The sequence below is a fragment of the Zosterops lateralis genome (assembly GCF_965231275.1).
Source record: "Zosterops lateralis genome assembly, chromosome: 1".
Taxonomy (NCBI): Eukaryota; Metazoa; Chordata; class Aves; order Passeriformes; family Zosteropidae; genus Zosterops; species Zosterops lateralis.
Genome location: NC_139762.1, coordinates 120,889,475 through 120,913,667, shown reverse-complemented (window position 1 = coordinate 120,913,667; position 24,193 = coordinate 120,889,475). Strand labels below are relative to the sequence as shown.

Genomic DNA, 24,193 nt, shown 5'->3' with positions numbered 1-24,193 from the left:
AGCACTTGTCACAGAATTATGGTGTCTTAGTCATCCTTGTATTGACAGATGTTTGAAAAAAGTCACCTCCTTCAAATAAACCTAATATTAATGCTTGACTTATGGATACTGCAGTGTTTGTTGATCAGTATTTCAAACACTATGCATTTGAATGTATATTTTAGGTAGCTGTTTATACCACGAATACTCTTTTCTTTATTTACTTCTGTGTTTTCAAAATTATATTTACCATTTTATTCCGTATTTTCTCCCAGAACATTGGGATTTTTGGGTGAAGCAGTGGACTATTACAGCAATTGATGGTACCTGTTAAAGAAGCAGGAGTAAAACACTGAGCAGCCATGTTTCCACTCCCACCACGGCAGTGGCAGTGACTGTGGACTCTGCAGAGATTTGTCCCTCCAGCAAGGCCAGAAGAAGACACTTCCTCCTGTGTTGCTCCCCATTCTGTTCACACACATCTGGGCTTGGCATCTTGAACAAAGTCACTTCTGGATAAAATATTTGCTGTAGAACCAATACTAATGTGCAAAGAAATACCACTTCATTATTTTATCACAGACTTCTCATCTATACTTAAATAGAATAGTTTGCATTATGACTGTGCTTAGATTGGGATATGTAAAATTTTACATATTCCTGAATATGTCCAGCTCACAGCTTCAAGGAGATTTGGAGACACTCAACACTCCTAGCAGACTTTATCAGAAGTTGGCACCATTAAAATATGCTTTAGCTTTTGATCCACACTTATGTGGTCAGATAGTTGGATGAGGTGATCACTGAGGCCCCTTCCAACTGAACTATTTTATTTTATTCTAAATTTTGGTTACTCTATCCATATACTCCTAAAGGTGCATATGAAGGAGGCGTATCAGTCTGTCTAGTTGTTCTATTTCCTGGAGCCTTTACTTTTTATAAAACCAGAAGTACTAGAAGAAAATTATAATTTAGAAAGTTAAAATACATGGTTTGATCTGCTCCCCCTGACAACTTGCTTCGTTTTGTACTCTTTGCAAAATTGTAATGTTGCCCTTTGCTCATCAATTCCAGAAAGAGGCATATAAAGTCATTTAGAAGTGAGCAGTGCACCTGTACCAAAAAGTAAACACTAACACGAGTACAACCATCACAGCTTGGGTCCTGGCTTATCAGCAAAATCACAGTGATTTTGTGGCACAATGATCTTTGCTTGAATAAAACCTATTTGTCAAAAAACAAAAGCAGAAAAATATTTCTTATTTGCTGAAGTGTCTCAAATTTAAAGGCATTGAAGCCTCTTTTTTTTTTTAAAGTTATTTGGTCAAAACAAATACACAACATTCTGCAGTAACCAAAATTATTTATTACCCACAACCCCTTTTTTCCCCTACTACTCATCTGACAGTACTGTTTCTTTGTTTTAATATTTTAGATTGTTCTAGATAATGTATTACTTTAGATTTCTTTTTTTTAGTATCCTCTTTCCTCCTTAATTAGAATATTAAAATCACCAAAACTTTCACAGGTGAGAGAAACTGTACAATTAGCAGTCAGAATGACTGGAATGTAGCTTGGGGAATCAGAAAGGAATACTCCTGCTGACAGTCTGTTTTCTGACACCCATCTGTGAAACTTTCATTAATGATGTTCATGTTCTGTCTACATTACATCCGTGTCATGAAAGCATCTTTAATGCTTTAAAGATACTGGGAAAATTCCACTACATGCAACATCCACTGACATGGAGGGCATCACTTCAGTGTGATATAGGATTAGAAAAGATAACTACCAGTCTGTTCAGCTGATATTCAGATGTAAAATAAAGTCATGTCATTCTAAAACAGGGTCAAATTAATTCAGAGTCATAGTGAACAATTGTTCACTCTTATATGCACTATGTTTTTTATTATTTCCTCCTTTAGGCATCTGGTAAGTGAAGGACTGATATTTCAATTCTATTGCTTTCAGAGCACTAAAGCTATTATTTTATTTTTGTGTTTATCCTTATTTATTGTATGACATTTCTTTCTTTTTTAAAATTCGTATTACTGAAATTGTTAAACTGAACTGCTATGCTAAAAATACAAAAGTTGTAGGTAATATAATGAAAAGTCTAAATGGAATGTGACTGAACAGAATGTATGTAAGAACTAAACCAACTTCATAATCAGTATGGAGGTTCTTCTTCAGTAGAGATGCCAAACCTCTCAGAGAACAAAACACTCCATGTGTGCAGCTGGCAGAAGTTACAAGTTAAGAAAAAGATATAATCTAGTCTGTAGTTCTCAAAGGTTTTGTGCAGCACAGGGAAATGGGCAGACAGGAATCTTAGTTCTTAAAATAAGTGACTGTTCCCTCCTGTGAGCAAACAGCCAGGCTTGCTATTAAAAGTTTTGCTTTTAGTTATGTCAGCAAGAAATTATTTTAACAAGAACTTTGAATTTAAAAACACAATACTTGTAGCTAAGACAGCTGTTTAAGCTTAAGCTCAAGGAAAAAATATGGGAGCTTTTTGTTTTTGTTTTTGTTTTTTTTTTCCCCATACAGAATCTTTGGGAAGCTATTATATCTGGCCAAATATATGTATGCATATATATGTGTGTGTGTGTGTGTGTGTGTGTGTTTATTTTATATGCATATCTTTCCCCTTTTGCCAGTAGTAAAATGTATCTTGAAGAAAAGAGGTTATGGACATACCCATCTACTGCAGCCAAGAGATTTGCAAGGATGCCTGGGATCCACAAATATGTGTGCACAGTGACTATTATCCAAGATTTCCAAGGTCCAGTAATTTCTATTGCCAGCAAGAAGACTTTCCAAATTTCCTTTCTCCTGTCCTCTGTCCCCTAAGCTCTGCAGGCAGGAACCCCTTCCCTCTCCTCCCTCCCTCCCTCCCTCCCTCCTATCTCTTCCATCAGAAAGGTCACTGCCCCATCTGCTGCCCCTGAGCTCACCCGGCAGAACGAGGGAGCTGAAGTCACTCAGCACAATGTGCTACACAGACCCTTCCAAGGCAATTGCTAGCGTTTTCCACCAAGAAAAAAAAATGTTGTGCAGAAGGGATTAATGTTGCTATGGCTCTCTTTTGATGCCTGTAAGACAGATCAGGATGCATCTTCTTGTGTCATTAAATCCAACTCCTTCTTGCTGCAGGGATCATGTAGTTTATTTGTTCTGTTTGAGTGTGTGGGCTTTGTGCCATCCAAACTAAGTGGTGACCAAGGGAATTGCTTCCCTGGACACAAGAGATGCTACTGTAATACCTGAATTATATGGACTTATCTTTGTGCATTTATCTCAAAATGGGTTACAATTTCAGCCAGCAAATGTACATGTTATTGTGGTCAGCAGGCCTTCGCTCACTTGAAATTAAGAATACTTTATGGCTTTTATCAAATAAAACAGTAATAACACAGCTCAAAAAGTGTGCACTCTTATTGGAAATCACATTGCACAGGAACTGCTTCTTCTCATAATTACATATTTGGCAACAGAGGGTGAGGGGGTGAAGAAAAGCTATTTTCCCATCTGCAGAAAATCCTGACAGCCTCTTAAAAACAATGGTAATGAGGGAGAGAAAAAGAGGTATTTATGAAGGCTTTAGATATTAATTTCACATAAATATGCCAAACACAAAACCTTCCTTGATTTACTTTTGCTTGCACAGGAGGAGGCTTTGCACAGTTCATTGGAACTCCTGGCAAAATACGAGAATCTCAGGGCATGCAGCTCTCACAGAATATTTTAAGAAATAAATTCTTAGTTGATGTTTTATTTCAGAGTACTCATACCATTTCAACTCTAGACAGAGACAAAAAAGGAAGAAGCAAAAAATGGATCAAAGTTTACTAAACCAACAAAGTGAAGAAAAGAGAAACATTCAGATTGGACTTTACAGAGTCCAAGTAGCTCACTTCATCCTAAGTAAACTCCTCTTTGCTGTGGAGCCCTGAATATGGGCTCAGGAAAGTTTGGAAAAGAAATAAGTGATAACTGTTGTCAGCTCTGGACAACAGCAGAAGGAAGGAAAGCTTTTGAAGAGCTCTGTCCCAGGAACCAGACATGAAGAGCAAAGCTCTGCCTTCAGCCCAGCGCTTCACCCTACAGTATCACAGTAATTTCAGGGTAAGTTGTTTGCAGGATCTGACACTTTCTAAAATCCATATTCTCTTGTCTGCGGGAGAATGTGGTGTGGCAGCCACCAGCACTGGAATAAGTGGAAACTTCCAGTCATAGAAAGAGAAAGCTTGAGACCTTTGAAAAGTCTTCGCTTTATAAAGTGTGGCTGCTGTGCTCTGCCTTGCAGCCCTATCTGCTGGCATGTACAATTATAACCCTTCAGCCGAAGATCTATATTATAAAAGTCTGCAAGGCAAGATACTGAGTGCATATGTTTATCTGTAAATGTCGCTATTCAGAGACAGAAATTCTATTTATGCCTTTACATGTACTGTAAATTTTCTGTAACATCCATAAAGCATTAAAACATGCTTTTGTAAAATAGAGCACATGAATATCTTTAAACTTCAGGAGTATTAAGCTCTCCTACTTGTGTTACCTGCTGCTTAATAAACAAAATAGTTCTTCTAACACTCCAAATAATTCATGCCAGCAAAAATCTCAGGACAGCTTGTTACTGAACATGGTTTTGAGACTTCTGGTTGCTGGATGCTTTGAAATGTATACACATGGACATCAAAAGGTAAGACCGTTCCTTAGGTCAATAATTTGAAACAGACATTATTTGAAATAAGCAAAACAGAAGAAGGTAGGTATTGCTTATCATGCTCTCAGGCTGCTTTTTGATTGATATTTCAGGTTAGGAATAAATTGATCACAATTGTAGTAAATCAGCTCAAACATAAGCAGAACATGCTGTGACATTCCATCTTGGACTCCTGGAATGGTCTGTGGACTGAATGAAAGCACAGATGCTTTGCCACCATCACTTAGATGTAATCATGGCTTCTTATCTCCAGTCATTATGCAGTTCTACTTCTGTTTTTATTGACTTCTAAAGATTTTGCTTTATTTAGCCAAACCTGTGATTAAACCCAAGTTTTAAATAGAGCAGCTACAAACTTGGGTGTGGGGTTTTTCCTTGCATTTTCTGATACCAAGTTAGAAAAACATCTTTCTTTATGTGTAAAATGAGATTAAGTGCTTCACTTCTCCTAATAAGCAGTTTGAAAGAGGGTTGATTTGTCCTGGCTTTTAATTTTTTTCCAGGCATTTGGAAGCAATCTGGTAGACACAGCACAAACTAGTAGCCAGCACAAAGTGCAGCTTCAACAGTGTCCTGTTAGTTGGGGAGAAATCTCTGAACTCACTAAGTTCACCAGCCCTGCTGTCGGGGGCTGAGGATGAAAACAGGACAGAACTTTTCCTAAGGACCAAATCTCATACTGCACCAAAGTCTTACTGAAGGTCTTGGGTGCAGAGGAGCAACAGAGAGGGCAGGTGGGTACTCAGTGTTGGCTGCCCAGGGGGCAAAAGCTACAGGAAAACTTTAGAGATGTTTTAGAGGAATAACTGAGGAATAGATCAATCTGTTGGGTGACACCATCCCCCTGCTTCTGAAGGACGCAGCTCGTGTAGCCTCTGCCTCTTGGACTCTGAGCAAGAGCTCAAAACATTCTAAGGGATTTCAGTTGCAGCTCTGGATGGCTAAATTCAGCTGTACCATATCAGTGTAACTGGAAACATGTTCCACTTTGGAGTTGTTCCACATCAGCTACTACCACGTAACACATTATTACTCCCCTGTTTCAGCTTGGTGTAAACAGAGAAGAACAATATGAAACATCTAAAGAAATATCAGAAAATAACAGGAGAATAAAAAAAAATCTCTTAAATTGATTGTACAAACAAGTTTTATTGTTTTAAGAAAAGAAAAAAAAAAAAAAAACCCAAAAACAAAACCAAAACAAAACAAAACCACACACCCACAAAAAAAACCCCCAACCAACCAAACAAAAACCCCAACCAAACCCACCACCTCACAGCATGGTTCCCAAATTCAATTGCTGTGTTATTTTAAACTGAATACTGATGAACTTCTGATTCTTGCACTTCAAAACTTCTTGATTACTTTAGCTCAGCCTGAAGGACTCAACTTTATTGTAACTCAAGGCACAGCACCAAAATGCACGACCAGTCTGACATCCAGTCAGGGTAATTCTGTGGATTAATCAGGATGCCTGATTCCCAGAGCTTTTGCGCACATTGGCTGAGCAACTAATTATGGCTGTGCTACAAACGAGTAAGACTGTACATCATATAGCTTCCCAAACAGCACATGATGTACTCTGCCTCAGGAAATTTAGTGTGCATATTCCTTCACAGCTTGGATTCCATTTGCTCACAGAAGTGACCTCCATGTTCTGGAATTATTTGAGAAGCCTGTTGCACTCAGAAAGCATCTCGTTTTACTATCATGGTGAAATTCAAGCACAGGAGCCTATTATCTTCAGAATCATCAGAGAATCCTTGCACAATAACACTATAATTTCCCTAAAAAAAAAAAAAAAGAAGACAATCAGTGCACAAATACCGCCTGCCCTTGTCTAAATGGCTTCTTGGAATGGTTCTGGTGATTTCTGTTAGAACTGAAAAAGACAGATTCCCATCAGGGACTGTTCTCATGGCTATAGTCAGGTATATGAGTGCATAAAAATAAAAGTGTTCAACTTTCTTCTCATGGCCAGCCTACTCAGAAACAGCATTTCCTGGTCTTGCAGAGTCCCGTCAGGAAGTGTCAGATCCACTGACACAAGTTCCTCAATCTATAGGAGGACAGCTGATGGCAGAGGATGTTCCTGTCCATTACTAGCCCTGGGGCTACGAGAGGTGTTGGACTGGATGGAGTCCAACACTGTTGGAGGCCCATGAGCTAAGGGGGATGGTGGAGATTTTGGACCAGTAGGAGCTCCTTAGTGACATTTTTAGGGGTTAATAGGGATAAGGGTCTTGTAAAAGATCAGACAACTGATGAGGCAATTGTTGGATGAGAATGGCTTAACCTGAGGACTGGTGCTTGCCCCTGCTATAAAGGTGGAGCACTGCTTTAAGTTTTGGATCTTGTTATTCCTCTTCAAATCTTTGAAAATGGTTTTATGAGTAAGAGAGCAGCATGTGAGGAGAATGTAAAATAAAGAACAAAATGGGCAGAAAGAATATTAATGGATTTACTCAAACAGGTAAAAGGAAAGAGAATAATTTACCGAACAAAGTGGAATAGTTAAGGTGATGTTAACTGATTACTTTGGCCTTTTCTTTTATAAAATACAGGAAGAATGATAGAGGAATAATAACCTTAGAACATCTAGCATTTCAGAGGTGCTACCATTTTAGTGTCATCACTTCTCTTATAAGAAAGTTTTCTGACATTTCCTCTTCTGTTTTCTACAGTTTGGGTGAACATCTCTCTTCAGAAAAAAAATATACCTGTAAGTATGTGATTTTTCTATTATACAAAACATTTAAAAGTACCTTTGGAAACCTTGTTCTTGAGCCTTTAATGTCAAATGTTGATACAAGTGTTTCTGAAAAACAGAGATAATTATAATATAAAGAGTTACTTAACCATAAAGCCATCAATCAGAATGCCTAAATAACTTCAAAGCAATATGGCATATCTCTCAGCAGCAGTTGCCCATGTCATTTACTCTTTCACTGATAAAGCCCTCACCTGGTTCTTCTCTCAGAGCTCTATTTGTTGAAACCACATTAGAAAATAGAAATTAACCACAGTGCTCCTGCAACATCTCCTCCAGACACATCCTACTGTGAAAACTCCAGTAATTTAACTTGTAATAGTAGTTCACTTGAACGGTAACTTGTTGGGAAAGATGGGACACAGATGCTCCTACTGTAACTGAAGAGAGCTGATACTGATTTTTAAAGAAAGGAAAATAGACTGTATTTTGACCTCCTTACAAGTCTTTTTGACCTTTAGTCTGACATCCTGCCTGAATTCTCAGAATCTGAGCCTCTGTTGTGTTAATACTAGCTAGCCCCAACCAAAGGATTGACTCTTCTCTATTGGAAAAAAAAAAAAAAAAAAAAAAAAAAAAAAAAAAAAAAGCATCATACCTAGGTGTAGAAAATCACTTAAAATCTCCCATCCAGACATATATCTAAATAAACTTTGTTCTGGATATTTGTAGTGCCCACAGGGCCTCTCAAGTTTCCTGTTCATTCCAGTCAAATGTAATCTTTCTATGTCATTTTAGAGATGTTAACAATCAGTGTCATAATGAGATGAAGGATATTAGTAATCCTTATTTATGGAGATGGAAACTGCAGTACAAGGATGTTACAATATAGAACTTGGACATTTTCTACTTCAGTGGGGTTCTGGCACTGGAGAACTGCCTGCTCTGAGGTCTGCTGCCTGCTAAGCAAGGTCTAGATTGTGGAGATAAAAATCTGTTTGCATGGGTTGATTGTACCATATATTTTTACACCAACCTCCTTTCAAGGTCCCACACACTGAGTACTCATCGTCAGCTCCGCTGCAGAGGAGCTCTTTCCAGGATAATGCTTTGGCACCATCATACCAGACACTGAAGACAATCTTCAAAAAGTGGATGTCACCTCCTAATTAAAACATTGCAAGTAGGAAAATGGTAACTGGTGGGGAAGAAAAGCATATACAGAGACATGCTGCTTTTATCTATTTTTTTTTTATTTTAATTATCTAGATTTTACCAAAATACTGTATTTTTGTAAGACTCACCCAAAACTAAATAGGTATATATCTTGAAAACTGCTGCTTCCAGAAAAAAAGAAAAAAGCTATTGTTGTTTTTAACAACAACAAAAAAATAGTCTTAAAAAATATTTGGGAAAAAAAATTTCAAAGTCTGTTTTAATTTCTTCAGTAAAGAAAACAGAGTTCGCTCAGCTCCACAGCTAACCTAAACACATGCTCAAATGAGGAGCTTAGCTTTAAGCAGGTATTGCAAACACACTATCATAAATGCATCATAAAGATGTTTTCCTAGTGCAGAAAGTGAAGTTTTTGAGACAGCCAAGTCCTAAATATTTCATTAGCTCAGGTTGCTGGCTTAAAGCTGGCCTTAAAGATCACAGTTAGGTTTGCACACAAAATCCAGTACCATTTCCAGCCTCTGGAACATGCATATTCTTCATAGACCTCCTGCCATAGTTGGATGGCCTGATGATATTCTCTCTCCTTTAGAGACTTGGATCTTCTTCAGCCAGAAGACAAAATGCACAAACACCTAAACTGTCACAGATTTGCATGCACAGTAACAGTCTGTGTGCAGGGCTCTGGTAACTGCTCCAAGTAAAACTCAAACACATTTTCGCAAATTATCATTTCCGTCCATTGCTATAGTTTATCCATTCCATTTTTAATCCCAGAAACCAATTTCCTAAATCACTTGGCATTTAGGTTGAAGTGTCAGTTTTTCAGTTGTATTTCATTTTCAGCATTTCCAGAATATAATTGTCTAGTTAAGAGAGACTCACTTGGAACCCAGGTGAGAGCAGCCTTCCAGACAGATTTGTTCACCGTGCTGCAAGGTGTCAGATTAAACATGAAAATATGAGCTGTAGAATCTACAGAAAAAAAGCATTTCACATTGACAGTGTGAACAGACTTCTCCATAAAAATAATAAGGATATACAGTTATATGCACAAAAACCACATACATATTTTTAAATGTATTTAATATACGGTATGCTATAAACTTATTCAATAGATGTGGTAAATATTAAATATGCATTTTAAATTATATTATTAATTATTTTTGCATTTAGAGGGCAAAACAACTATCATATTTCTTTAAGTAAAAAGAGAAGTCAATTTTTGGTTGATTATATTTTGCAGACAAAAAAATAGAGACAAAAGTACTTTTATTTCTCTTTTGAAGATATACAAACTTTTTATTAGCACTAAACCAGCATGGTCTGCTACTGAAAACATCTCTACTTATGCTAATCATGCTGACAAGAGCTAAAAATATTTTTAATGCACCAGCATATTTTCCAGGATAATGCAAATGAACATTTGAGTAGATTTGCTCTGTGAGTGACCCACCTTGCTTTTTTAAAATACACAAGATGTCAGCCCATGACACTGACATGGCATGCAGGGACACACTAGGCTGTCCCAGAGCCTGATTGGTGCTCCAGCCTGGCAGAATAACACTTTCCTTCTTTTTTCCCCACATACTTCAAGTTTTGCATTGTAAGATACTGGTTAACTCGATAGGCATAATTTATACAACAGACTACTTGTGAAACAAGTTTAAATCCATTATCTTCTAATATTTCCCAAACAAAAACATGTCTACTTTACTTGAGAATAAAATTCTCCCTCTCCTAGGTGCTGGAACCAGCATTGTGGTAAGATTTACATCTATGAACTAAAATTCCTATAACAGTGTGATTAATAAAAAAAATAAACTTTTTTTTATTTTTCTGTATTTCTCAAAGAAACAAATTTGAAAGAAAATTCACAATCCCTCAGACTACAGTAACCATCCTACAAATTTAACAAAAGGATTACATACTTTGTACTTACCACAAAAAGTATATGACATTTCAAGATCTGATGATGCACAAAGGAATTCACTGACTCCAGGGGCGAATAAAATGAATAAAAATAATCCAAACATAGCTACTTTTTTTTTGCTCAGTATTTGATGGTATAAAACTTCGCTTGGGAGGAAGAGGAAGAAAATTCAGCACAGTCATCATCAGTCACGTGTCTTCGGGGAAAGTTCTGTTATTTATCAAATTCTCTGCAATCTTTGTTAATTCTACTGCAGCACTATCAGTTATCATCAGACTAAATTTTGTTTAGAAAGAGAATTCCTGCTTTTGTTGTTACATTTTCCCCAGACAATGCAGCAGCTCAAACCAAGAGTGAAAAATGAAAGAGAAAACTGTGTGAAATGAGGAAGTGAAATGACATTATGACTACCAGCACGTAAAGAGCAAGTTTAGTTGACTCATCAGGTGAAAGATTTTTAAAGGCATAATTTCAAATACAGAGTTTCATGCACATATTAAAGAGAAAAATCCACAACCAATGAAAACCAAGTCCATTCTTTTATTTTTATGGTAGTCAGTACCTCTCACTGGTTTTCATAATAAATTTCTTACAAAGCCCACCGTGCTTTAAGAATACACCAGATATCTGGAGGAATGTAATTAGATGATGTATTTCAACTGGAGCTGATTGCAACCATCTGACATTATTGAGCACAACCACCCATCATCTGCACGATGCCAGGTACCACCTTCAAAGCTGTACCACAGTTACACTTCTCAGTGGGAACAAACTCAAAACATCAATAAAATTACAACTGATAATTCCCATATCTGACTCTCAGAGTCTCTCTGCCACCTTTTCCCAGGCTCTTCCCCACAATCTCTGCTGGAGAAGGAGCACTGCGTGGTTTGCCCAGAGCACAGAGCCATGCACAAGCCTGGAGCCAGGGAGACACCAAACATGAGTCAATTACTGGCAAAAGCTGTCCAGTTTTGACTGGCATGTGTCAGTAAGAATACAGAATCTATCTGTCACAGCTGAAGGTAGCTTACAACCTGATTTTATACTGTGACGCTGAAAACACTCCAGGTCACACATCTCGATATTCAAGTATGAAACACCAAAACAAAAACCTCTTAAAGCACTTTTGGTATTAGATACACACCATTATTTCTGTCTGTCAGTGAATTACACAAAGAATAATATATTTGCCTGTGTTGGCTATATCAATCCTGTGGACTAAACAGGATCAGCTCTTACTGCACAAACCCAACAGTAGTAACCAGCTAGTCCCAACTAGAGGAACAGATCAAATTAAGCCTAATAACTCATTCAAGAGAGCACAACCCTCACTAAATGACAGGAAATACAACTAATTTTTTTCTCCCTATAATAAAATATGGAAATCTACTGAATTTAATGGAAGAATGACTTACAGAAATTAAGCAAATCATTTTCTCACAAGTTACATTCTTGGTTTGTGCAAATGTCTGCTGACTTCTCTTAGATCAGAAACTGCATTTATTTTTTAAGGAAAAGAAGAAATACATAAACCAGACAGGTATTTGAGTTTGTTTCCTGTTAAGCAGGAAACTCAATAAAAATTACAATAAATATAACTTAATCAATCATTCTCACTCGCTCCATTTCCCATCACAATGCTTAAAAGCTTTTATTCTCACAAATCTGTGCATACCAGGGTAGTACTTTACATATTCTAAAGGTAAAGTAGCAAAAGATTAGGAAGTTGTTTTTCAGAAGTCTGAACATGTGACACAAAAAATAATTTAGGAATAACAATGTACACAAAACCATGATGGATAGTGCCCAGAGATGGGGGTTGTTCCTAGATTAATTAAGGAAGGTGAAAATTGAATTAAAGGTGCCTGAAATGAATGAGCTACTACACGAAATAACTCAGTAAACAAGATAAAAACTTAAAAATTTAATGCAGCTAGAGAATTCTCTTGAGTATTTCCAAATCTTTCTACAGACCACAAGAAGAGTCCCACTGGCCTGACAGAGTTCAAAATTTTAAGAATTTATCAGTATTTGGCTTTTAAGTGGGAATTCAAAATTATATAACTGTCCTGACAGATCTCCAGAGTACATACTTCACACACAGATTTTCGCTGATGTTTAACAGGATGCTATAAAATGTATAAGCTCTTTGTGATCATAGTAATAACCCAGTTCTGTTTCAAGATGGACAAATTTTATTTAAAAATTTGTAAGACATCCAGTGAAATTGAAATAAATCAGGAAGGCTGATTGGGGAAAAGAAATGGAGTAGTGAGATGGAGTATTGAACAGCTACTAAAGAAGAGCTATCTTTTGCACGTACAGCCAAAAAAATATTCCTTTCAACCAAAGCCATGACCAGCAGTGTGAAGGAGTTTAATCCATGAGAAGCCAAGAGAGGCTCTCTGCTGAGTGTCCTGTCAGTCCAATAGGTTTAGCACAAGTCCCAGGCCAGTCTGAAGTGAGCAGGAGGTGGCATTGACCATTCCCCACAGACACACAAGATTTCCCAGCCGAACACGAATCTCTCTGTGGCCAGACTGGGCCTGGTGTTGCTGCCCAAGGCGTTGGGTGGCTGACGCACTCATGGGCAGATTGACAGGATTTTACATAAAGCCCCCTTAATATAAACGAAGACAAACTCTCTGCCGAATTGACTTTCTAGACCTGTTTCAAGCATAGGTGTTTTTTGAGGTTTTTTCAGATCCTTGCTGCAGAAAAGTTATAGATGAGGAATGAGTCCCCCCTGGTGGCTCGGACAGACAGACACATGCAGAAATGTCCTGCTCCTTCCTTACTGCACTTTTATTGCTCAAGACTATTCCAATGTTTTAAAAAGCCAGCATAAGAAAGCTCAATTTAAAAGGATCTGGATGGCTAAATGGGAGAACAAGAACAACAAGTACTACTGGTATCACAGCTAAAATATCCTTTATGACCATGATTATAAAGCCTACAACCTTGATGGCTGTGTTTGGTCAAATTGTGATTAAATCAAAATAACCTAAATTATTTTAAAATGTTTTCAGCAGATGCTTGTGGCTTTTCATGCCAACATAAATGCTATTCATAGAAGTGACCTCTTGTGATGATCACTAAAGTCCCAAACTAGAGCACAAGTGGTGTGAAGAGTCTGTTCTGCTCCTTTCAACTCAGTACTAGGATCACGGCAGAAGAATATAAAGTTCTATATACTTTAATTTTACTAAATCCTTTTTCTTTACTATAATCTTTTTCTTATATATCTGATCCAGAAGGAAAGTAAAAAAGAAAGAGAAGTGGAAAGAGCTACACAATAATGTTACTTGAGGTTTTGCCAGTGAAATACTTCATTTATTTCAAAATCTTTTGCAAGTATATTCAGTAGGAACCAGCTCTCATATCCAATTAACAGTACATAAATTCAAGTCTAAGCAATTTAGAACTTCATATCTATGACTTTTAATTTCTTTACATATGAGATGCTGAGTACAGAAGTTTATTCCAAGTTTCCTCCCTGACTTGTGATTAAAATCCTTAAAATAATTAATATTTTTCTCTTCTTTCTCAATGCATCCAAAAGGTGGTTAACTTACTTGTGATTGCTTTTCAATATAATCACTTGGTATTTGAATTGTTGGCTGCAGGTGACTATGTTGACCAGATAAGCACTAATAAGTCACTAATATCTCCCTCAGGAAAGATTTATAATATATCTGGTCATAATATCCCATCACAGAAAAATAAATAACAGTTCAGCAGTATAGCAGGGGAGAGTACTCCATTTCAAAGTCTTAGATAGAATTAAAGATTATGTCCTAGCTTTTGGCATGTAACAAAATTTCACTTTAATGGAAAACTGTTTTAAGACGTTAACCACATTTATTAAATAAAGAAAAGGCAATAATAATTTTCCCTGCAGGACCATTTGTGAGTTTTTGAAGTACATCTTTTTGCACCTGGAAGCAGGCATTTATTCCTTCTGATAGTGGGTTTAGGGTTGATGCTGAAGGCACTATAACATTAAGGGGCCCTATACAAGGCATAAAACTGCATTCACACAAGAAAAACACACTCAGCTATCAGCATGAAGAATAAAACACTGTAGACTCTTCTCAAATCCCCTCACCCTATCTTTCTATCTTTGACAATGTTTATAGTGGAAGTAGAAAGTCATGCCCAGGGATGGAATAAAGAGGTAGAGGATTAATTTCCTCTACAGGCAACTGATGAAGTGCTTGAGAGTGCCACGGGAGTCCAAACCAAGAGCAGTGCACTGGCATATATCCAGTGGTGAGTTGGTAGCGTTTGAGTAAGAAATCTAAGACTTTTTGAAATATAGAAAAAGTGCTGTGCATTACTCTGAATATGTTTTGTTAAATACTGTACGAACTTTGGCTTAGTGGTTTGATTTGAATATATCATATTAAACCACTGGAGACTATTAAAATGTAGCAAATACATACCAGGTGGTATGGTTTTCCTGTGAAAAAAAAAAATATGTTGGAAATAGCTCCCTGCTTCTTGCCAGTAGCCTTATGGTTTATTCTCTGCAAGCCAAGTTTAAGACAAAAACTTATGGTTGTACTCTAAAGTATCCATTAAACTATTAAAATTGTCAAAAAGAAGGGAAAGCAGAGGATGAAGGGATAAGAGAGAGATGTGTCCTACCTGAGGCTCACAGTAAGCACAGCACAGCAACACTGTCCACCCTGGAATTCTAGAAAGGGAGACAGCTGGACATGTTTTGCGGCTGTTTGCTCTTGTTCTCTGTTATTCCCTGCTTAAAATAGCTGCTTGCTGAGGTCTGTGTAGCTCTGGGATAATCTTATTATAGTGGACCCAACTCATAGCTAAGCACACTTGTCCCATTTCTCATGCAGGCTGCAGAAGGCTATGCTGTACATGGAAGAATGAAGAAATCCATGGTATGAGGCATGAAGAAATTTGTGGTATGGCCACAGAACTCCAGAGGAACCTAATTACAGCAGTTTACCCAGTTTCCTCCCTATTAAGTTGTACTGAGCAGTTGTAATAATTCACATGTCTGCTCTTAATTTTTACAGCACAAAGAGATTTCCATGAAGTTTTGATCACCTAAATTAAGCTCTCACGGTACCATGCAAAAATTTACAGATTTTCTTCATCTTTGCCAATGCAGTGACTTTGGTTTATAATAAAGCAAGCTCCATTCAATTTAGTTACCTTTTAATTCTACAGAGTGTGGTTAAGAGTGTGAAGTACCTCAGAGCTTTAAAGATTTCTCTTTGAAGTATCAAAAAGGGGTAATTTTCTCATCAAAAATTTTTACATTTGCAAGAAAAGGATGAGGTTTGTGGGATAATTTAATTTAAAAAATAACTTTAAAGAATGACACGGAGCTTTGTACTTTATAATTAAGAACAGATAGGGACTAGTGAATAATAATGTGGACAAAGCCAAAAATTTAAGAAAGGGAGAGGGTCACTAGGAAGAAAATAACATGTAGTCAAAGACTGGAAAGAAAAATTTGCACATATCCTGACTGTTCTTCAAAGGGAAAACAAAAAAAAACCAGTCATCTATGACCTTTTGTGGAAGCTTTTAAGGCTAGAATGGAATAGGAAGAATGTGTCTAAGAAGGAGGCTTCAGTAATTTCACACAGAATCATGGAATTAACTAGGTTAGAAAAGACCTCTGAAATCACTAAGTCCAACCTATGACCAAACACCACTGTGTCAACTAGACCAGAGCACTGAGTGCCATGCCATGTCCACTCTTTCCTTGAACACCTCCAGGGACAGTGACTCCAGCACTTCCCTGGACAGGCTGTTCCAAGGTCTAATCACACTTTCTGTGAAGAAACTCCACCTGATGTCCAACCGGAATGCCCCCTGGCACAGCTTGAGGCCATTTCCTCTCATCCTGTCACTGGTTGCCTGTGAGATCAGTGACCCTCATCTGGCTACAACCTCCTCTCAGAGAAGGTCTCCCTGAGCCTCCTTTTCTCCAGCCTGAACAATCTGAGCTCCTTCAGCTGCTCCTCACAGGACTTACCCTCTAAACCCTTCACCACCTTCATTGCTCTTCTCTGGACATGCTCCAGCACCTCAATGTCCCCCTTCAGTTAAGGAGCCCAGAACTGAACACAGTGCATGAGGTGAGTGCCAAGAGCGGAAACCACTGCCCTGGTCCTGCTGGCCACACCGTTGCTGACACACACTGACACATTCCCGTTCTTCATACCAGATTGAGTGAAACTGGGAGCAGGGTAAGTTACGTCCAGCTGCTATGGACAAGGGATTGGTTGGTCTTGAAAAGGCTGCTGGAGCTGTCAGCCTTCACTGTAGGCACTGCCTTGCAAATAAGACTGTTTGTAAACCACTTATTTTAGAAAACTGAGCTTCTTACATCAGTATTTCCTTCAGAACCGCCATATGTACAAGCACATTCTCTAGATCTCATAAATAGTTTCTTCCATATCATACAGGTTATCTACACCCAAAGAAATATCAACCACTTCCAGGGATGAAAATGTTAGCAGGAAGTAGCATGGTATTGGTTTTCACAAAGTGTATGAAACTGAAGAAAAATACACTAGAATAGTTCACATAATTAATAGGGTTGTTAAACAGACATGGAGCTAACAGACTTTGGGAATTACCTGATAGTAATTTGTTTATTGAAACACTCACATCACAGTTGATTCTCTTGCAGGATTTGTTAGTAGCAAGAGGGCCTGTTCTGATTTACACCTTTTCAACCATAGGAGGACACCAAGCACTTCAGAGCTTCCCACCTGGAAATGCACACAATGTGCTATAAAAATAAAGATAGATTGCTCAGAGCCCAGACCAAAGAAGAAACACATCTTGAAGTCTTTTTGTATTACAATTCCCTTCCTTTATTTTGATTCTAATGTGAATAAGTGCTCTCAACAATTCCAGGGCTCTAAACCACTCACATATGTGCAAGTATACTCAAATCCTGTGTTGATTTTTGAGCCCTTCACTACTGAAAGGACATTGAGGACATTAAGTGTGTCCAGAGAAGGGCAGTGAAGCTGATGAAGGCTCTGGAGCACAAGTCTGACAAGGAACAGCTCAGAGTTGTTCAGTCTGGAAAGAAGGAGGCTCAGGGGTGATCTTATCACTCCCAATAACCTGAAAGCAGGTTCTAGCAAAGTGGGGATCTGTCTCTTCTCCCAAGTAACAAGCAATAGGACAAGAGGAAACAGCCTCAAGTGGCACCAGGGAACATTTAGCATGCATATTAGGAAATATTTCTTCACTGAAAGGGCTGTCACGCACTGGAACAGGCTCCCTGGGGAAGTGGTTGAGTCACCATGCCAGAAGGCATTTAAAAGATATATAAATGTGGCACTTAAGGACATAGTTTAGTGGTGGACTTGGCAGTGCTGGGTTAATGGCTGGAGTCAGTGATCTTGGAAGTCTTTTCCAACCTAAGTGGCCCTACAATTCCAAGTGCACAATCCAAGTGTAGCAGCAAACAAAGCAGAAGCATGGAGAATATTGAGTATCTTCAGTAAGTCTGGTCTTCTCTTTTCCTAATATAAAAGTATTATCCTATTGTTTTCAAGTTCCACATTGGAAGTATTAAATATTTTTTTCTGAGATTACATCACAGCCAGAATCATCACCTATCTTCCGGTAGAATTCTGGATTCTTGAATGTTATTTTTAATCATCTGCATATCAGAAAGCCACCTACTAGCTTCACTTGCTTTTCACTACTAGAACACAAGCAGAAGAAATAATAATAATTTTCCATAGATAGAAACTCGGCCAATGGCATGGAGATATCTTACTCTTGCTGCCTTATCCTGAATTGGCCAAATCTCAAATTTAGAAATGAAAAGTTTTTGCACACAGAAGACAAAGATGAGGATTTTGATATTGCCTATGGAGTACATAAACGTAATTTTGGGGCCTTTCCTTTACCTTCTCCAGCAAACTCTATTTCCTGTTCTCCCCATATTTGTCACTAGAAGATCAAGTCAACTTTATCTTTCAATGCAAGCACCAAAAGAAGTGAGTGAATGCATCAGGCATGGAAAGACTAGTTTTAACTAAGGGTAAAATATAATTTCAATGAGGACAAGTAGTACAACCAGGTGATCAGAATTGCTTGTTCAAAATAGTTTGAACCTCACATGTTCAATATAATTTTATGAGAACATTATTTACATATTATTGCTACCCATTGAATGATACTGACTTAATGAAACTCTATCAGGCTTTTAAAATTATAGTGGTCCAACACAAAAAAAAAACTGCCTCAAAAATACTGGGATGGCACAATTTGCTTTTTAATTACTAAGCAAGTACATTCAGGGCAGTCTGAAAAGCAACACTCAAAACCCTGGTTTAACATCTGTGATGTCATCCTACAAAAGGAAATTGAAAGAATAATATTGGAAGACATTTAGACTTTCAAACACAGTTATCCAGCTACAACTTAGGAAACAGCTTGAAAATTTTTATTTGCAGGAGCCGGATGACTAGTAGCAAGCATCACATTTTCTTATTACAAAGGGCACTGCTAACACAAAAGGATTAATCTTAATTTTGGGGTTCTTTTCAATTTGGTAATTTTAATGTCTCAAAATATTTAGGTCCCTCATTATTTGAAAACAAGTATCTATCAGTTTATGTGCCTTGGGCTAAAAAAATTAAATCCAACCTCTACGCACTCAAGGGAGAAGGACCAGTCTAATACCACAAAAAGAGGAGATCCCCTTTTTATTTGAGTGAAAGGTGGCTTTCTTCACAGCGCTGAAAATCCAGAGGTGTGCTCTTTAAAGGCACAATTGCTTCCCCACCATACAAAAATGCTGATAGAATGCATTTTAACCACTAGCTGCTAGAATTTTGTCAATTCAAATACAGCACCTCTTATCAGTAGATGCTCACAGATCTTACACCATGGTGCTTTCCATGGCCAAGAGGAGAGGCTTCTTGCTCTCCACCTTTGGGAACAGGGTTGCTCGAAGTGGGCTTCAGTCTAAGAAACCTGAGAGTAGCTTTGAGTAGCTAGAACTTACTGCTCTATATATACAATGTCATCTTCCCCATGTTCTTCTCTCCTTTGGAAGGAGGTAGGACCAGGAATTCACAGGAATAACTGCCTGCTTTCCAGACACTCCTTCTGGCTACTGCCAGTCTCACAAAGGGAAGGGAAAGCCATGTTCACTTCCTTTATACCATCACTAGCAGTGACAAAAAGCCCAGTATTTTTAGATTAAGTACAATTAGTATTTAAGATCTTTACATACTTGATAGGTAATGAGTGTTGATGATTTATCTATCATGAATGGCTTTGTTTGACATGGAGATGGTGAGACTGCCACACAGCTCATGCCTTTTACAGTTCTCTGGAGAAGTAACAACAAAAATCAAACCAAGAATAAGAAAGCAAAAGACAGTGCTAAGGATCTCTTTTTTTTTCCTGTATTTTATGTCATTAACGCTAAAGAAATCCTCACACTGTTTACAGTATTTTTAAAAAAGTGTCTTTATACATTCCAAAATGCATACAGAAAACTCCAGCTACCTGATACTTAAGCAAGTGTAATAGATTTTTACATTCTTTCATGTATATAGTATATATCATAGTATAGACAATGATGCTAACATTAATTTCAAATTATTTCCTTTTATCAGCTTCTTTAACCTCCTCTAAATCCTCAAATTTAAAAAATGAGGATTTGTCATAGCCCATGAGATGGTTATAATCCTGAGGATTTGGGAAAAGCGTAGGATTAACAAGCATTGATTTCGTTTTAGCGTAAAATGTTGTAAACATCTTGGTGATGTCTGGAATCTTTACATCTTTCTGATGGAAAACAGTCACTTTTTCTGCCAAGATGGCATTGTAGGTAATGGCTGTGTAAGTGTCCGCTTCATCTTTGTAATAGAGTCGGATCACGTAACCTTTTGTAAGGATATGCAAAGTAATTGGAGTTACAAACGTAAAAATCCCAATCAGCCCATAAAAGGCGGCTTGGACAAGCAGACTTTCCACTCCAATACCACTCTTGAGCATGATGTAGGGCATCATGAACAGGTTGAATATGCTGGTGGAGTAAGAGAAAAACTTCACACCTAAATAAAAGAAATTAAAGAAAACGAAGGTTAACACTTATGAGCAAAACTTTCTCTAGACTTACATATATTTTTCTACCAGATAACAATGACATTACTTGAACCAATGAAGTTACTCGAAACCCCTTTCCTTTTTTTTTAAGCTCATGGAGAAACCGTTGAAAGCTCAACCCTGTCTCGTTGCCTCTGTTCTGATTTGTTTGTACCTTCATGCTGGGTTTACCAAAGCTGGCTCTATTTCTGTGATGCAGTCAGCGATCAGCTGTTATGTACACACATGAAGTTTTTATTTCACAGGCAGAAAAACTGATTTCTAATGAGACGACTCCATTTATGGACATATGTAATGGTGCTCATTGAAGAGATGGCAGACAGGGAATTTCTCTCTTCATCAACTAATGTTGACATTCAGAAGCCAGCTTGGCCACCATGCATAAACCCTGGATTGCTAAATATTAACAAGTACTCCCCACCCATTTTGCATGTGGCTTGAAGATAGCAGCCAGTGCTGTAGACCACCCACAGTCCTTAAGTCACCAATAAAACCAGGAGCCCAAGATGATGAGACAAATAAATACGTTAGGACACATTTCAAAGATGTGTATCAGAAAGCACCCAATGGCTTTACTTTTCACTAGGTCTTTGTAACATTAACTGGCCAAAGAAAGATTTGCGAAGTCTCTTTACAGATGGAGCATTTCATCCTAACACCTGCCTGCCTGGGAAGCATGTCAGGAGCACTTCCAAGCACACAGGATGTAAACAGCAGTTATAGCTGATCTTTGTTGCTTACTGGGTTGGGTAAGTCACGCCAAGAGCTGCAAGGGAAGCCAAAGAAGGCTGAGGGGTTAGAGATGAACAGAGCTCCTGCACACCCAAGCAGAGAAGCAGAAATCAAGCTCCACCACTACAACCTTTGTTTGTTTGTTTTGATGTACATGGAATCCAGATTTTGGCAAACTTGGAAAGGAGAACACTCACTGTTAATGTTCCATTTTAAAGTTACTCAATACTGTTAAAACAACAAAAGAGGCACTATAAACCACTTCAAGTCACATACCCAACACTGTCTTCGCCAAATTTCCTTTATAAACTAATCTTCCATGTTCTGGGTGATCATGAGGGGAGGACGTGCTGAGGCTACGAACAGCCACTCCTTGAAAAGATGTAACCTGAAAGACAAAACCAGTACAGGGCTAAGGAACATCAGTACTACACCTTATATCTACCTGTCCATGCACATACACATCTATAGATGTATCTGTATGTACTCACACAAAGCTTCTCCTTGTCCCGAGCCCACCCACAGCACTTCAAACTAGGGATTAAAGTTAGGTTACACTCCAAAGCATGTCAAAAACTCCCAACTAATACACTGCTTGACTATTTCAATCCCAAATTAGCATTAAATATTTGCAACCCCATTACTGATAACTGAGGCAGTAATCGATTTAAACAGAGCTTTGCAGGGAGACATTTATGGCACCCATGCTCATCATGTCTCTTTTGATCATAGAATAATAGAATGGCCTGGGTTGAACTGGGCCTTAAAGATCATCCAGCCCCGTTGTGGGTAGGGACACCTTCCACTACACCATTTTGCTCCAAGCTCCATCCAGGCTGGCCTTAAACACCTTGGGGGTTGGTACATCCACAGCTTCTCAGAGGAACCTATTCCAGTGCCTCATCACCCCCACAGTTTTTGGTTTTATTTTTTCCCCTAATATCTTAGATTATAAGATAAATATCTTCCTTTAGATTAGCTAAACCTACTCTCAGTTTTAATCCATTCCCCATTGTCCTGGCACTTCATGCCCCTATAAAAAGTCCCTTTTCCCTGCATGACTTTCTTGTAGCTCCCTTCAGATACTGGAAGGCCGCAATTAGGTCATTCCGAAGCCTTCGCTTCTCCAGGCTGAACAAACCCTAATCCCCGCAGTCTTTCATCATAGGAGAGGTGCTACATGTCTCTAGTTATTCTGGTGATCTCTGGATTCGCCCAGCAGGCGGATGGGGACCCCAGGGGTGGACAAAGCGCTCCAGGCGGGGTCTCACCTGAGCGTAACAGAGCAGGGCCCCGAGAAAAAACTCGCTTTCCTCCCCAAAATCCCCTAATGGCAAAACCGCGAATCCCAGCGCGGCCTCCCTTTCCCCTGCTCCCACACACAGCCCCCACACTGAACCTGTCGGGGCCCCGCGGGCAGGGCGGCGCGGTGGCGGCAGGCGGTGTGCGCGGCTCCCCGCAGCCATGCCGAGGCCGAGGCGGAGGCGGTGGCGGGGGCGCGGCGGCAGGCGGCGGGGGCGGCCCGGAGCAGCAGCAGCGGCAGCATGGCGGGGCCGCGGCCGCACCGGGGACACGGCGGGCGGTGCCACAGCGAGAGCCGCCGCCGCGCCGCCGCCGCCCCGCGCTTTGGTTCCGGGCTGGAAACACGCCTCTGGGGCCAGCGAGCCCGGCCAAATAACCCTGCCATTAGCTGCCACATTGAAGCATTGATTTAGAAGAATTAAAGACTTTAGTCAAAATAGATAGTGCTGAGATAATGTAGACTAGACTACCCTTTTTGTTAACAGAAGCCAGACTGAAGGAACTGATAAATCATGGAAGGAACTGGTAAATCAGGGAAGCTGTCAAACTAGGCTTTTGCATCCTGAATAATCAATAGACCCCATGAATACAATACAATCATAAATCAAACAGTCCTGGAAAAAAAATAAAAACACCAGGATTCAGCTGTCACTAACACTAAAGGTTAAAAAGTCAAAGAGAGGAAGACCCATCTTCATCATTTTGGGACCCCACCCTATAAAAAAGACCACCGACCCATTTTAAAAACAAACTACACATGCTTAATGGCTTTTTGGGCTAATTACCATACAAAGCGAGGAATGGGATGTACCAGAGTTATGAATATGCGTTTGTGTTTTGTGTATTCAACACTCCTGTACATAAAAGACCCTGTGATCATCTGTAAATTGTGCGTGTGTATTTGGGAACGATCCCGCACGCTGCCCGGCGTCGTAATAAACATACACTTTCTAACTTTAAACTGTTAGAGAGTCTTTGTCCGTCATAGTTGGATACTGGTATTAGATCAATACTCCATAGTTTTTAAATAATTCAACATCAAATCATGCCTTAAACATCCCCTGGAGAGGGCGTCTCCACCGACTCTCTGGGCAGCCCATCCCAAAGTCTAACACTCTTTCTGTGAGGAAACTCCTCCTGATGGCCAACCTGACCCTGCCCCGGTGCAGCTTGAGGCCATCGCCTCGTGTCCCCTCACCACCTGCCGGGGATAAGAGGCCGAGCCCACCTATTAATCTCGTTTCAGACAGTTGTGGAGAGCCACAAAGTTTTTACTGAGCCTTCTCTTCTCTAGGCTAAATTAACCCAGCTACCTCAGGTGCTCCTCATAAGACTCGTGCGCCAGAACCTTTACCCAGCTCCGTCACCCTCCCCTGGACAGCCTCCAGCACCTCGACGTGCATTAACTGAGAGGCCCAAAACTGAACACAGGACTCGAGGTGCGGCCTCATCGGTGGTGAGCACACCACTGCCCTGTTCCTGCTGCCCACACTAT

The 24,193-nt window shown here is 39.1% G+C and overlaps 2 protein-coding genes across 2 annotated transcripts; both read right to left on the bottom strand.

Moving 5' to 3' along the window:
* Positions 1-5,560: 5,560 nt before the first annotated feature.
* Positions 5,561-10,873, bottom strand: LY96 (lymphocyte antigen 96). Its single transcript, XM_083868903.1, has 5 exons — positions 10,537-10,873; positions 9,480-9,569; positions 8,455-8,583; positions 7,474-7,526; positions 5,561-6,495 (listed from the first exon to the last, which is right to left on the bottom strand). The coding sequence occupies exons 1-5, from the start codon at positions 10,628-10,630 to the stop codon at positions 6,394-6,396; spliced, it is 468 nt and encodes a 155-aa protein (XP_083725029.1). The 5' UTR covers positions 10,631-10,873; the 3' UTR covers positions 5,561-6,393.
* Positions 10,874-19,944: 9,071 nt separating this feature from the next.
* Positions 19,945-24,149, bottom strand: TMEM70 (transmembrane protein 70; the record flags this gene model as incomplete). The annotated part of the gene is made up of 4 exons (XM_083859406.1): positions 19,945-20,612; positions 21,673-21,784; positions 22,796-23,086; positions 24,066-24,149. 4 exons carry the CDS (start codon positions 24,147-24,149, stop codon positions 20,155-20,157), a joined length of 945 nt encoding a protein of 314 aa, XP_083715532.1. The 3' UTR covers positions 19,945-20,154.
* Between the last annotated feature and the right edge of the window lie 44 nt (positions 24,150-24,193).